The sequence below is a fragment of the Ziziphus jujuba genome, chromosome 1 (genome assembly GCF_031755915.1).
Source record: "Ziziphus jujuba cultivar Dongzao chromosome 1, ASM3175591v1".
In the NCBI taxonomy this organism is placed as follows: Eukaryota; Viridiplantae; Streptophyta; class Magnoliopsida; order Rosales; family Rhamnaceae; genus Ziziphus; species Ziziphus jujuba.
In genome coordinates, this window is record NC_083379.1 from 7,642,981 (window position 1) to 7,657,528 (window position 14,548).

The 14,548-nt window shown below is 35.9% G+C and overlaps 1 protein-coding gene across 1 annotated transcript in view; it reads right to left on the bottom strand.

Moving 5' to 3' along the window:
- Window positions 1-1,037: 1,037 nt before the first annotated feature.
- Window positions 1,038-14,548, bottom strand: part of LOC132803616 (uncharacterized) — a 30,391-nt gene continuing 16,880 nt past the window's right edge. The window contains exon 4 of the mRNA XM_060816877.1: window positions 1,038-1,383. Coding sequence (XP_060672860.1) covers window positions 1,038-1,383 — 346 coding nt within the window. The remainder of the gene's footprint in view (window positions 1,384-14,548) is intronic.

Below are 14,548 nucleotides of genomic sequence, written 5' to 3' on the forward strand. Positions count from 1 at the left end.
GGCATCACACCTTGTCCTTTCCAACCGATGTGGGATATTGGGATATTACACACCCATCCTTCCCCCTCCTGGGGCCCAGAGTCCGTCCTGGCACACCGATTCGGGTTAGGCTCTGATACCAAAAGAGGGGAGAAAGAGTAGAGTATACAATAAGAAGAACAAAAAGATAGATATGAAAGCGGAAGAGACAGAGTATGAATATAGAAGCAGAAGGAAATGAAAATAACAAATAATAAAATTAAAGATAGGCGGCAATGCCAGTCAAGTATAATGAAAATAAATAATTAAAATAAATAATGACAAAATAATATTGAAGGCGGTTGAACCAGCCAAGCAATATATGAATAAATAATTTTAATGAAATAAATAATAATTTAAATGAAATAAATAAATGATATGAATGAATGCTTACTTGATTGAAGAATCAAAGCGGCAAAGCCAGTCAAGTATAATGAAAATAAATAATTAAAATAAATGATTAAATGAAAACAATAATATTGAAGGCGGTTGAACCAGCCAAGCAATATATGAATAAATAATTTAAATAAAATAAATAAATGATATGAATGAATGCTTACTTGATTGAAGAATCAAAGCGTTACAAGCACTCACACTCACACTCAAATATTACAATTGATTATGAAGAATTGTGGGGAATAAAGAGAAGAAGAAAAGAGGAGAAACTCTGCCAAGAAAACTCTCTAATCCTCTCTCAATATTGCCTTCAACAAAATTTCAAAACTAAAAACTTATGGCTCTGATAACTAAAAAACTTAATTACAAATGAAAAATGAGGCTCCTTTTATAGGCAAAGGAGGTCTTGATTCCTGTTGATGAATAGTTTGATTGAACAGTGATTGAACAGTGCTCTGTCGGTGAACAGTGCATGAATAGTTGATTGAACAGTGATCTGCTTTCGGCTCCTTTTACTGTTCATGAACAGTGATTTGAACAGTAAAGTCTCGTGATCTGCTTTTGTGGGTGGAATTTTGAAAGTAACTTTGTACTGTCAAAGATTCCTTCAGTTGATTTGTGATTTAGTCAGATCCTAAATCATATGGATCTTGACTGTCTTGGTAGTCGGCCCATCTTGTGCCAAAAACGCCCTGTGATTTGGATGATTCTGCTATAGGTTGGCTGGAGGCTTCATCAGATGTTTCTGAGTCGTCTGATAATTGGTCCACTTCTTCAATTAATTTTTGAATGTGAGCAAGCATGTCTTTCTTTGATCTAGTTGATTTACTGGAAGTTTGACTGGATGATGATTTGATTGGTTTGGGAGGAGAATTGGGAAATTCATCCATGACCATTTTTTGAGTTCGGTCTGAATTCCATTTATCCCACCATTTAACTGAATGAATTCGGTGAATAATATCCTGTTCTCTAGAATATTGCCATTTGAATATCCAAGAGACTTTGTATTTAGACATAAAAATTAACTCAATAGGAAATCCAATTTCTTTGGAAGTGATTTGATATTTTTTGGAAAAATGATTGATTAAGTTTTGAATTTGGGATGGAAGATGTTCCTTTTTAGGACCATGATCACACCACCATTGGAAAAACCAGCTAGGGAAATTTCGTTGAAATTTTGAATCCCAACTGATAAACCAGGAGTGATTAAATGATTCATTTTGGTGATAGAAAATATATTCCCAAGCATCCATATAATCATAATAAGTATAGGCGTAAGGAATCATGGGGACATCACCAGGATAAGTGATCTTTTTTGATTTATAGGCGGGTTGGCCCCATTCTTCTAGAGTGATTAATTTGTGGATCCAAAGTTTGTTGGAGATAATGGTTTGATTATCGTTTTTGTCAAAAAGTGGGGTTATGGTTGCTGATTGAGTATGGTTGAGGATGGCAGTATAATATTTTAGGGTCATGCTAGGTGATTTGGGTATGAAATGAAAATTAGGTGGTAAGAATTGATTAATAATTTGGGAGATAGAAGTTAATTTAGTAAGAGGAGGTTCGATGTAAAATAAGAGTTGTTTGAAGATATCAAAATAAGGGGTTGATTTGGTTTGTAATTGATTAAGGGGAGTGAATGGTTGGCTAGTCATCAAACTATACGGATTGTATGGTTTGGTCAAAGCAGTTTGGTAATTAATTTGTCTGATTGGAATAGGATGCGAAAGATGAGTGGATTCCATGGGAATTAGTGATTGATTGGTGGGTATTTGATCCTCATCGGGGAGTGGTTGATTATGGGGTGATTGGGTGTGATGTTGAGAAAGAGGGATAGATGATCCCGTTTGATTGGAAGGAGGAATCAAGGATTCCTTTGGGGTTGATGACCCCTTTTTCTTGGGAGGCATGATAATCCTGCAGAGAGATTTCTTCCCCCTCCTGGGGCCCAGAGTCCGTCCTGGCACACCGACCCAGGTTAGGCTCTGATACCATTTCTAGCCCAGGCTCATTTCTAGCCCAGGCTCAACCCGCATCAAGATATTGTCCTCTTTGGCCCAGTCCATCGGGCCTCAAGGTTTTTTGGGATATTACACACCCAAAACGCGTCTTGAAGGGAAAGGTAGTCTCACACTAATAAGGCATCACACCTTGTCCTTTCCAACCGATGTGGGATATTGGGATATTACACACCCATCCTTCCCCCTCCTGGGGCCTAGAGTCCGTCCTGGCACACCGACCCGGGTTAGGCTCTGATACCATTTCTTTTGAATGCAGAAGGGGAAGGGATGCCAAGACAAGGAAGAGTCTTAACATGGAGTTTGATTTCTTGAACAAGCTTAGTATGAGTGGAAGACCAAGGTGGAGGTTCTGATTTTAAACGATCAAACAAAGGCTTACATTTGATTCTTAAATTATTATAAAAGTCAGCAATATAATTTAAAGATCCTAAAAATCTTTGTAATTGATTTTTATCTAAAATTTCATCAGGAAATTTATTAGCAAATTCAATGGCTCTTGTAATAGGAGTGATTTGGGATTGGTAAATATTAAAGCCTAAAAATCTGATTTTGGTTTGGAATAATTTGAGCTTCGAGGCAGAAACAACTAAACCATGTTGTTTGATTATGTTTAAAAATGTTGTTAAATGTTTCCAATGTTGATCTATGGATTGTGAATAAACTAAGACATCATCTATATAAACAATGGTAAAATGACTGTATTGATTAAAGATGTCATTCATCATATGTTGGAATTCACTAGGAGCATTTTTTAAACCAAAGGGCATTACATTCCATTCATAATGACCAAATGGAGTAACAAAAGCAGTTTTGTATCTATCTGATTCATTGATTTCTATTTGCCAAAAGCCTGATTTCATATCGAATTTTGAGAAAATAGTTGCTTGATTAAGTCTTTTGATTAAGTCTTGTTTATTTGGAATAGGGTACCTAATCCATTGAAGACACTTGTTTAATGGTTTATAATTGATTACTAATCTAGGGGATCCTCTTTCTAATTCAGCATTTTTCTGAACATAAAAAGCAGAACAAGACCAAGGGGATTCACTAGGACGAATTAATTTTTTATTTAAAAGATCATTAATTTCTGATTTGCAATATTCCATTAATTCTTGATTCATCTGAATAGCTCTAGCTCTAGTAGGGATATTCTTTTCATCAAAATCTTTTATATAAGGTAATTTAACAATATATTTAGCTCTATGCCAAAAGGCATTAGGGATTTCTGCACAGATTTCTTTGATTAAATGTTGTTGGAAATCATTGATTTTTTGTTGATTATAAGAGGTAGATAATTGATTTTCGATGTGTTTATATTTAATTTCATCCTGTAAATAATGGAGATGTTTAGTTTTATGTTGAATGAAATTAGAATTTTGGTGTATATTGTTTGATTTCTGAATAAATTTAAATTTGATTTGTTCACCTAAAGGGTGACTGATGATTCCATCATGTTCTGTGGTGAAGGGGTATAACAAAGAGAGAAAAGGGGTGCCTAATATGACTGGATCGATTAAATTTTTAATCAGAACAAAGGAGGTGATAAAACAAACATTTTGGTGGCAAATATGGGCTTGATTAATTTGATACTTTAGATCCATTTTACTGCCATTGGCAGAACTTAATCTTTCTTTTGTTTTGGTATAATATTTACTAGGTACAAGGCCACAGTTTAAATCTGCACCTGAGTCTAAAAGGGCATTTGTGGTTAATTGGAAGTCGTGAATGATTATGGTGATTTGGATGTGCCATTTCCTAGGTGTAGGCTGAGGACACGGAGGTTGATTAGAATTAGAATGAACTTTTAATTCTTTAATTTCATGCTTAATTGATTTAGATTCGGATTGTAAATCTTGGAGGGTAACATGATTATTTTTAATTTTAGGTTTGGAACTGGTAATGGGATCTAAAGGTTGATTATGAAAAGGAAGTTCAGCTAAATATTTTACATTTTGATTTGAAAATTGATTTGGGCATTTATGTTTAAGGTGACCAAATTGTTTACAATTAAGACACTTTGTTTTTTGTATTTTTAATTTTTTAGGGTCTATGGTGTTGGAACTAGGGGGTGACTCTTGTGATAATTTATCTAGGGTTTTTAGGCCAGGATGATTATGTAAAGGAGAAGTTTTGATTATCTTTGTATCTAAAGGGTGATTAGACACAACTGTTGATTTAGACACAACTGTTGATTTATTCTTGGTTTGTTTAACTGTGTTTTTTAAAGGATAATAGAATTTTTCAAGAAAATCGAAAAATTTAATATCAAACTTTAGTTGTAACATTGTTTGTTTCCATGTTTCCCAAATTTTCTCTTTTTGTTCTCTAGTGTGTGATTGTCTATATTTGATTAATCTATCGTGATTTTTATCAGACATCATTTCTTGATTTAATTGTTTCCAGTGTGGTTTAAAAGGTGTATTTTTGTTGATTAGGTGGCAGAGTTTATCTTGATTAGTTAATGTATGTTTAAAATTAGATGAATCTAAAGATATATTAGACCTAATAGACTTACTACAGGAGGGACTACAGGAAGGATAAGTATGTTCTTCTTTACCTACTCCTAACGTATTATTACCGCTAAGTGATGACAACCTAGAGCTAGTACTTAATCTAGAACTCGAAGAAGAATTAGACCTAAATAATCTATCCATATTTTAATTTTTAAATTTAAATCTTTATAAAATAAATCTATTCCTTACCTTAATCTAACCTTTTAACTTACTCTTTTCTTTTCTACAATCTATTTTTCACTAACCTTTCACTATACCCTTCTTTCCTTCTGCCTAGACCTCTCAGGCCGCTCCTCTCATGCCCTTTCACTCAGCGGGACTTACTGTTCAGACACCACGGACTTACTGTTCAGCTTTTGGTTTCAGGTAGCAAACGGGTAAAGCAATTGGCTAACTACGAATAAACAGAGATAGCACAAGAGCAAAGTAAAAGATAGACAAGACTCAGAATAAATCTACGGTATAAAGGTTTAAGAATTAAAAATCAGAATATGAAACAATTATATAGATATAACATCCTATGGGTGCTAAAAGAAGAAGCAAGCATATAGATCGGAACACTTAAGGCTCTGATACCATTTCTAGCCCAGGCTCAACCCGCATCAAGATATTGTCCTCTTTGGCCCAGTCCATCGGGCCTCAAGGTTTTTTGGGATATTACACACCCAAAACGCGTCTTGAAGGGAAAGGTAGCATCGCACTAATAAGGCATCACACCTCGTCCTTTCCAACTGATGTGGGATATTAGGATATTACACACCCATCCTTCCCCCTCCTGGGGCCCAGAGTCCGTCCTGGCACACCGATCCGGGTTAGGCTCTGATACCATTTCTAGCCCAGGCTCAACCCGCATAAAGATATTGTCCTCTGGGCCCCAGGAGGGGGAAGGATGGGTGTGTAATATCCCAATATCCCACATCGGTTGGAAAGGACAAGGTGTGATGCCTTATTAGTGTGAGACTACCTTTCCCTTCAAGACGCGTTTTGGGTGTGTAATATCCCAAAAAACCTTGAGGCCCGATGGACTGGGCCAAAGAGGACAATATCTTGATGCGGGTTGAGCCTGGGCTAGAAATGGTATCAGAGCCTAACCCGGATCGGTGTGCCAGGACGGACTCTGGGCCCCAGGAGGGGGAAGGATGGGTGTGTAATATCCCAATATCCCACATCGGTTGGAAAGGACAAGGTGTGATGCCTTATTAGTGTGAGACTACCTTTCCCTTCAAGACGCGTTTTGGGTGTGTAATATCCCAAAAAACCTTGAGGCCCGATGGACTGGGCCAAAGAGGACAATATCTTGATGCGGGTTGAGCCTGGGCTAGAAATGGTATCAGAGCCTTAAGTGTTCCGATCTATATGCTTGCTTCTTCTTTTAGCACCCGTAGGATGTTATATCTATATAATTGTTTCATATTCTGATTTTTAATTCTTAAACCTTTATACCGTAGATTTATTCTGAGTCTTGTCTATCTTTTACTTTGCTCTTGTGCTATCTCTGTTTTTTCGTAGTTAGCCAATTGCTTTACCCGTTTGCTACCTGAAACCAAAAGCTGAACAGTAAGTCCGTGGTGTCTGAACAGTAAGTCCCGCTGAGTGAAAGGGCATGAGAGGAGCGGCCTGAGAGGTCTAGGCAGAAGGAAAGAAGGGTATAGTGAAAGGTTAGTGAAAAATAGATTGTAGAAAAGAAAAGAGTAAGTTAAAAGGTTAGATTAAGGTAAGGAATAGATTTATTTTATAAAGATTTAAATTTAAAAATTAAAATATGGATAGATTATTTAGGTATAATTCTTCTTCGAGTTCTAGATTAAGTACTAGCTCTAGGTTGTCATCACTTAGCGGTAATAATACCTTAGGAGTAGGTAAAGAAGAACATACTTATCCTTCCTGTAGTCCCTCCTGTAGTAAGTCTATTAGGTCTAATATATCTTTAGATTCATCTAATTTTAAACATACATTAACTAATCAAGATGAACTCTGCCACCTAATCAACAAAAATACACCTTTTAAACCACACTGGAAACAATTAAATCAAGAAATGATGTCTGATAAAAATCACGATAGATTAATCAAATATAGACAATCACACACTAGAGAACAAAAAGAGAAAATTTGGGAAACATGGAAACAAACAATGTTACAACTAAAGTTTGATATTAAATTTTTCGATTTTCTTGAAAAATTCTATTATCCTTTAAAAAACACAGTTAAACAAACCAAGAATAAATCAACAGTTGTGTCTAAATCAACAGTTGTGTCTAATCACCCTTTAGATACAAAGATAATCAAAACTTCTCCTTTACATAATCATCCTGGCCTAAAAACCCTAGATAAATTATCACAAGAGTCACCCCCTAGTTCCAACACCATAGACCCTAAAAAATTAAAAATACAAAAAACAAAGTGTCTTAATTGTAAACAATTTGGTCACCTTAAACATAAATGCCCAAATCAATTTTCAAATCAAAATGTAAAATATTTAGCTGAACTTCCTTTTCATAATCAACCTTTAGATCCCATTACCAGTTCCAAACCTAAAATTAAAAACAAATCATTTAAGAACACTCTTAGGCATAATAAATATTCAAATTCTAAACCTTATTATAAATCTCATAAGTTCAATAAACCTAATCCTGATAAATTCTATAAATCAACTAAACATAAAAAAGATTCAAAAGAAAATACTAAAATTAAATGTTTTAAATGTCATAAATTTGGTCATTTTGCTAATAACTGCAAAGCTAAGCAAACAATCAAACAATTAGAAATACCAGAAGAACAAAAACAAAACTTAATCAATGTCTTAGGTCTACACAACACAGATAGTGAACATAGTGAAAACAATATTTACACTGAATCAAGTTCTGATGAATCAAGTATTCACACTGAATCAACTAGTGACACAGATACCCCTAAAATTACTTTAGGATGTTTAGATGCTTATTGTCTAGATACCTGTTGTAATCAATCACTTAGTGTCTTAACCACTTCTACAGAAGATGAAGATATCATTTTAGAATTACTTAGTAAATTAGAAAATCCTAATGAAAGAATAGAATACATGAAAAAATATAAAAAGATAGTCACCGATAATCACAAAGAAACAAATCAACATCATAAAAGTACTCAAAAAATATGTTTAACAGAAGCCTTGCAAACATTTAATAAATCCAAAAATAAACCCATAACTGTTCAAGACTTACAAACAGAAATTAAAACAATCAAAACTGAAATCAAAGAATTACAAATGGAAAATCATTTAATCAAACATCGATTACAGTTTATTCAGGATAACCCCCATCATCCTAGTCAACCTGATGAACAGGAAGAAGGATCTTCCCATCATAATTGTATAGCTTCAATTCAAAAAATCAAACTTCGAAAATGGCACATCAAAATCACTCTAATAATTAAAGATTTTCAATTAACTGCAATAGCACTATTAGATTCTGGTGCAGATTTAAATTGTATTCATGAAAGTCTTATCCCCTATCAATACTATACCAAAACCAAAGAAAGGTTAAGTTCTGCCAATGGCAGTAAAATGGATTTAAGATATGAAGTTAATCAAGTCCAAATCAATCATAATCACATTTGTTATACAACCTCATTTGTCTTAATCAAAAATATGACCGATCAAGTGATCTTAGGAATCCCTTTCCTTTCTCTGTTATATCCATTTCTTGTCAATCATGATGGAATCACCAGTCACCCTTTAGGTGAAAAAATCAAATTTGATTTCCTACTTCAATCAAACAATATTCAATCTCTTCAAGATCAATCTATTTCCAAACAGATTAATCAAATCAATCATTCTCCTTTGTATTCCTTTCCTGTTCCTTTGTTTCAATATTTCAATCAATCTTACATATACATATTACAAATATTTAAAAATTTATTTTACAAAATATATATATATCTTTTTACATATTTTTCAAATATCTGCATATTTTCAAATCATGTCTTTTCTAATCATTTTCCTTACAGCATGTCTCGCCCCAGCGGCTACATGATAATCAACTGCAATTCAGTTCCTATTTGGAGTGGAGAAAATTCTGAAAAGAATTTCCCAACCCAATTTGAACTAGATATTCCTCAAAGAGCCTTAATCAATTCCATTTGGAATAAAACCCATTTTGAATCACCAGAAGAAAAATCAGATTTCCTTCAAACCCTTGATAACCTTTGTTTTTATTTACAATCAATCAAACAAAAGCCCGATAGTAAATACTATTCCCATTATATCCTATTCACAGGCCCAAACCCTGGCCTTTATAAAACTTGGTCCCAAATAGCCCATGAAATCACAGGCCAAATCAATACCCAATACCGAGGCTATTACAGTCTCCATGAAGCCCTTGAAATCACCCATAGAGAAATAGGTCCAAGAGCCTTTATTCACCCTTGGGTCCGAATGGATCCAGAGTTTTCCAAAACTCTCCGTTCTGTCCACAAAATCATTTCTAATCAAGCCTCTAGTTCCCAATCAACCCATAAAATGCAACACAATCCTCCTAGATCACTCACTGGCTTTGCTCATCCACCCTATCCAATTAATCAATCTGTCCAAAACCAAGATCCACTTGATATCCTCAATATAGAACATCCTTTAGAATTTCGAGTTCATGAACTCAAACACAAAAATCAATGCCTTGAACACCAAATTCAAACCTTACTCCACAACAATGCCATTCACCAACTTCACATTAATCATCTCCAACAAGATCTAGATTATTGGACCAAAAAATCAAACCAAGCCTCAACTAGTCATTCTAATCAACCCATTGACAATCCTTATCCTTTAATCAAAAATTCCTTACCTTGGAATCCTGTCCGCATATTTTTCTATCCTAATCAATGGTTACATCAAGCTGGCTTACCCAGTGATATTATTTCCCGCATTTGGCAAATCAAGAAAAAACAATTTTATGATGAATTTAATTTTCTTCAAAAAATGTTACGCTCATTTATCCAATCACCCAATACCTGTCCCCGTGGTATGTATATATATTCGGAAGCTGCTTTGCATCCTTCCAATATCAAATGTACCACATGTGACCCCGAAAATATTCCCCTTAATCATGTTGGTTGTCCACACGAAATCAGTTACTGTATTTATCGTGTTGGCCTCTATGCCCCAACATTCCACAATTTTATTTACCAAAATAAAACAATCACTTGGGCCACCCTTTTTGACTGGGGATTAGTTGGTACCATTGTATTCACCCATACAGATCAAGCCCTAAACTGTACCGAACTAATCAAAATGGCCATTCACTGCCTCTTTTTACCTCACCAATCAGCACCATTAAAACAACAAGGGTATATTGCTGTTCACATCACATCCACTCCACCAGAATGGATCCATGGATGGGAACCAGCACGCCACCTAATCACTTTTGAAAAATCAAAATATGCTACTAATCATTTCCGCCAGGACGAACAGGTACGAAGATGTTCCAGACCAATCACTCAGCAATTACGCCATTGGAGAGCTGCAGTATATGGAGACAATTTTAATCTCCAACACATTAATCAAAAATACTTTTTAGCAAAAGAAAATCAATATACAAAATTATATTTACATCAAGGATTCCGTTATGTATGGAATGATGTATTTACATCCTTTCATTACAAAACAATGTATCCGGACCTTGCTGCTATTTACTATAAAATGTTCCAAAAACAAAAAATCATCAATGTAGATGTTGAAAGAATCATCAATCCCAATCAAGAATCAGACGAAGATATAGAAATTGATCCAGATGAAGATAACACTTACCAGTATGATGATGAGGAAAATCACAACATCAACAACATGCTGGAAGCTTGAATCATAATCAACAGAAGGAATCTTTGACAGTACAAAGTTACTTTCAAAAATTCCACTCACAAAAGCAGATCACGAGACTTACTGTTCAATCACTGCTCATGAACAGTAAAAGGAGCCGAAAGCAGATCACTGTTCAATCAACTATTCATGCACTGTTCACCGACAGAGCACTGTTCAATCAAACTATTCATCAACAGGAATCAAGTCCTCCTTTGCCTATAAAAGGAGTCTCATTTTTCATTTGTAAAAAAGTTTTTTAGTTATCAGAGCCATAAGTTTTTAGTTTTGAAGTTTTGTTGAAGGCAATATTGAGAGAGGATTAGAGAGTTTTCTTGGCAGAGTTTCTCCTCTTTTCTTCTTCTCTTTATTCCCCACAATTCTTCATAATCAATTGTAATATTTGAGTGTGAGTGTGAGTGCTTGTAACGCTTTGATTCTTCAATCAAGTAAGCATTCATTCATATCATTTATTTATTTTATTTAAATTATTTATTCATATATTGCTTGGCTGGTTCAACCGCCTTCAATATTATTGTTTTCATTTAATCATTTATTTTAATTATTTATTTTCATTATACTTGGCTGGCTTTGCCGCCTATCTATCTTTAATTTCATTTTGTCATTTTCATTTCCTTCCGCTTCTATATTCATACTCTGTCTCTTCCGCTTTCATATCTTCTATATTCATACTCTATCTTTTTGTTCTTCTTATTGTATACTCTACTCTTTCTAACCTCTTTTGGTATCAGAGCCTAACCTGGATCGGTGTGCCAGGACGGACTCTGGGCCCCAGGAGGGGGAAGGATGGGTGTGTAATATCCCAATATCCCACATCGGTTGGAAAGGACAAGGTGTGATGCCTTATTAGTGTGAGACTACCTTTCCCTTCAAGACGTGTTTTGGGTGTGTAATATCCCAAAAAACCTTGAGGCCCGATGGACTGGGCCAAAGAGGACAATATCTTGATGCGGGTTGAGCCTGGGCTAGAAATGGTATCAGAGCCTAACCCGGATCGGTGTGCCAGGACGGACTCTGGGCCCCAGGAGGGGGAAGGATGGGTGTGTAATATCCCAATATCCCACATCGGTTGGAAAGGACAAGGTGTGATGCCTTATTAGTGTGAGACTACCTTTCCCTTCAAGACGCGTTTTGGGTGTGTAATATCCCAAAAAACCTTGAGGCCCGATGGACTAGGCCAAAGAGGACAATATCTTGATGCGGGTTGAGCCTGGGCTAGAAATGTGTGTAATATCCCAATATCCCACATCGGTTGGAAAGGACAAGGTGTGATGCCTTATTAGTGTGAGACTACCTTTCCCTTCAAGACGCGTTTTGGGTGTGTAATATCCCAAAAAACCTTGAGGCCCGATGGACTGGGCCAAAGAGGACAATATCTTGATGCGGGTTGAGCCTGGACTAGAAATGGTATCAGAGCCTAACCCGGATCGGTGTGCCAGGACGGACTCTGGGCCCCAGGAGGGGGAAGGATGGGTGTGTAATATCCCAATATCCCACATCGGTTGGAAAGGACAAGGTGTGATGCCTTATTAGTGTGAGACTACCTTTCCCTTCAAGACGCGTTTTGGGTGTGTAATATCCCAAAAAACCTTGAGGCCCGATGGACTGGGCCAAAGAGGACAATATCTTGATGCGGGTTGAGCCTGGGCTAGAAATGTGTGTAATATCCCAATATCCCACATCGGTTGGAAAGGACAAGGTGTGATGCCTTATTAGTGTGAGACTACCTTTCCCTTCAAGACGCGTTTTGGGTGTGTAATATCCCAAAAAACCTTGAGGCCCGATGGACTGGGCCAAAGAGGACAATATCTTGATGCGGGTTGAGCCTGGGCTAGAAATGGTATCAGAGCCTAACCCGGATCGGTGTGCCAGGACGGACTCTGGGCCCCAGGAGGGGGAAGGATGGGTGTGTAATATCCCAATATCCCACATCGGTTGGAAAGGACAAGGTGTGATGCCTTATTAGTGTGAGACTACCTTTCCCTTCAAGACGCGTTTTGGGTGTGTAATATCCCAAAAAACCTTGAGGCCCGATGGACTGGGCCAAAGAGGACAATATCTTGATGCGGGTTGAGCCTGGGCTAGAAATGGTATCAGAGCCATAAGTGTTCCGATCTATATGCTTGCTTCTTCTTTTAGCACCCGTCGAATGTTATATCTATATAATTGTTTCATATTCTGATTTTTAATTCTTAAACCTTTATACCGTAGATTTATTCTGAGTCTTGTCTGTCTGTTAGTTTGCCAGTAGCTACCTCTGTTTGTTCGTAGTTAGCTAATTGCTTTAGTATCCGTGTTACCCGTGAAGCCGAAAGCTGAACAATAAGTCCACGAGGTAAGTCCCGAGGGTAGGGCAGTAAGGTGGCATGAGAGGTCTAGGAAGAAGGGTATGAGGGTAAAGCAAGAGGTTAGCGAAACTCAAACAGTTGTTTAGAGGGGCAAATTAGTCTGCTAGATATTTGACTAAGAATAGATTTATTTTATAAAGATTTAATTTTAAAAATTAAAATATGGATAGATTATTTAGGTCTAATTCTTCTTCGAGTTCTAGATTAAGTACTAGTACTAGGTCATCACTTAGTGGAAACCACATACCAGATATAGTTAATGAAGAACATTTTAGTTTCACTTCTAATGAATCAATCAACCCAGACTGGAATATTCCTCCAGTTTCCCCTAATAATATTTATTATCATAAATCATGGTCTTTATCCTCATTTAAGTCTGAATCACACGTCAAAACTGTCGAACAAGTTCATACAATTAACAAATCAAATGAAACCTGCCAATTACTTACTAAATCAAACATCAACCAACATATTAGAGATGGTCATAAGTTCATGCATATAGGATTAGTCCAAATAGGGATAAAACCCCTTACCAAATTAGGAACTAATTCTTCCATTCTCTTGTGTCTCAGAGATGCAAGTTTTAAAGAATTTAATCAAAGTGTCTTTGGAGTTATAAAAACCAGTTTATGTAATGGTCCTGTTCATTTTGACTGTTATCCAAATTTTCCAGTCAGTTTAACAGATCCATGCATATTAAAAGTCTTAACTCTTAATTTAAAAACTTCGGGTTATAACTTCGACGAAGGTCGTCAACCCTTAGCCTTAATCTATAGAATCCATTATAAGGTCTCAGGAACCAATATGAACTTTAGAGCTAAACAGCATAACGCTAAAGGTCATACCATGTTAATCCAGAGTCAAAATCAAGATTTAAATATTCAAATTCCTAGATTAATCAAATGGTCAGAAGTTAATCTACCCTCTGATTGGATATTAACTGATGTCCTTAATCCAACACCTATTCAAAATATATTAACCAACACTGAGTTCATCTCACAATCTGATGATGGATCAGTTCGAATCACTTTTGATAGAAAATCCAGATCCAATCAATCCTTAGGAGAAACCTCCTCAAGAAGATCCCTTAATCAACCAATCATAGAGGCAATCTCTTCTGATAACATATCTCGAAGAGATAATGAACTAGAAAAAGATTTACAAAGAATTAAAATTCAGGAATTAGAACAACAGTTACACAAATTAAGACTAGAAAATGAACTTAAAAATCTTAGATTAAAATCAATACATCACACTGGACAAGTTAGTCAACCTCGTTACAGTGATGAAGAAATACAATCAACACAATCACCAACAGCCTCAGATTTCATAGATCCCCAATTAAACACCTTAGATATACCATTTAAACCACATTGGAAACAATTAAATCAAGAAATGATGTCT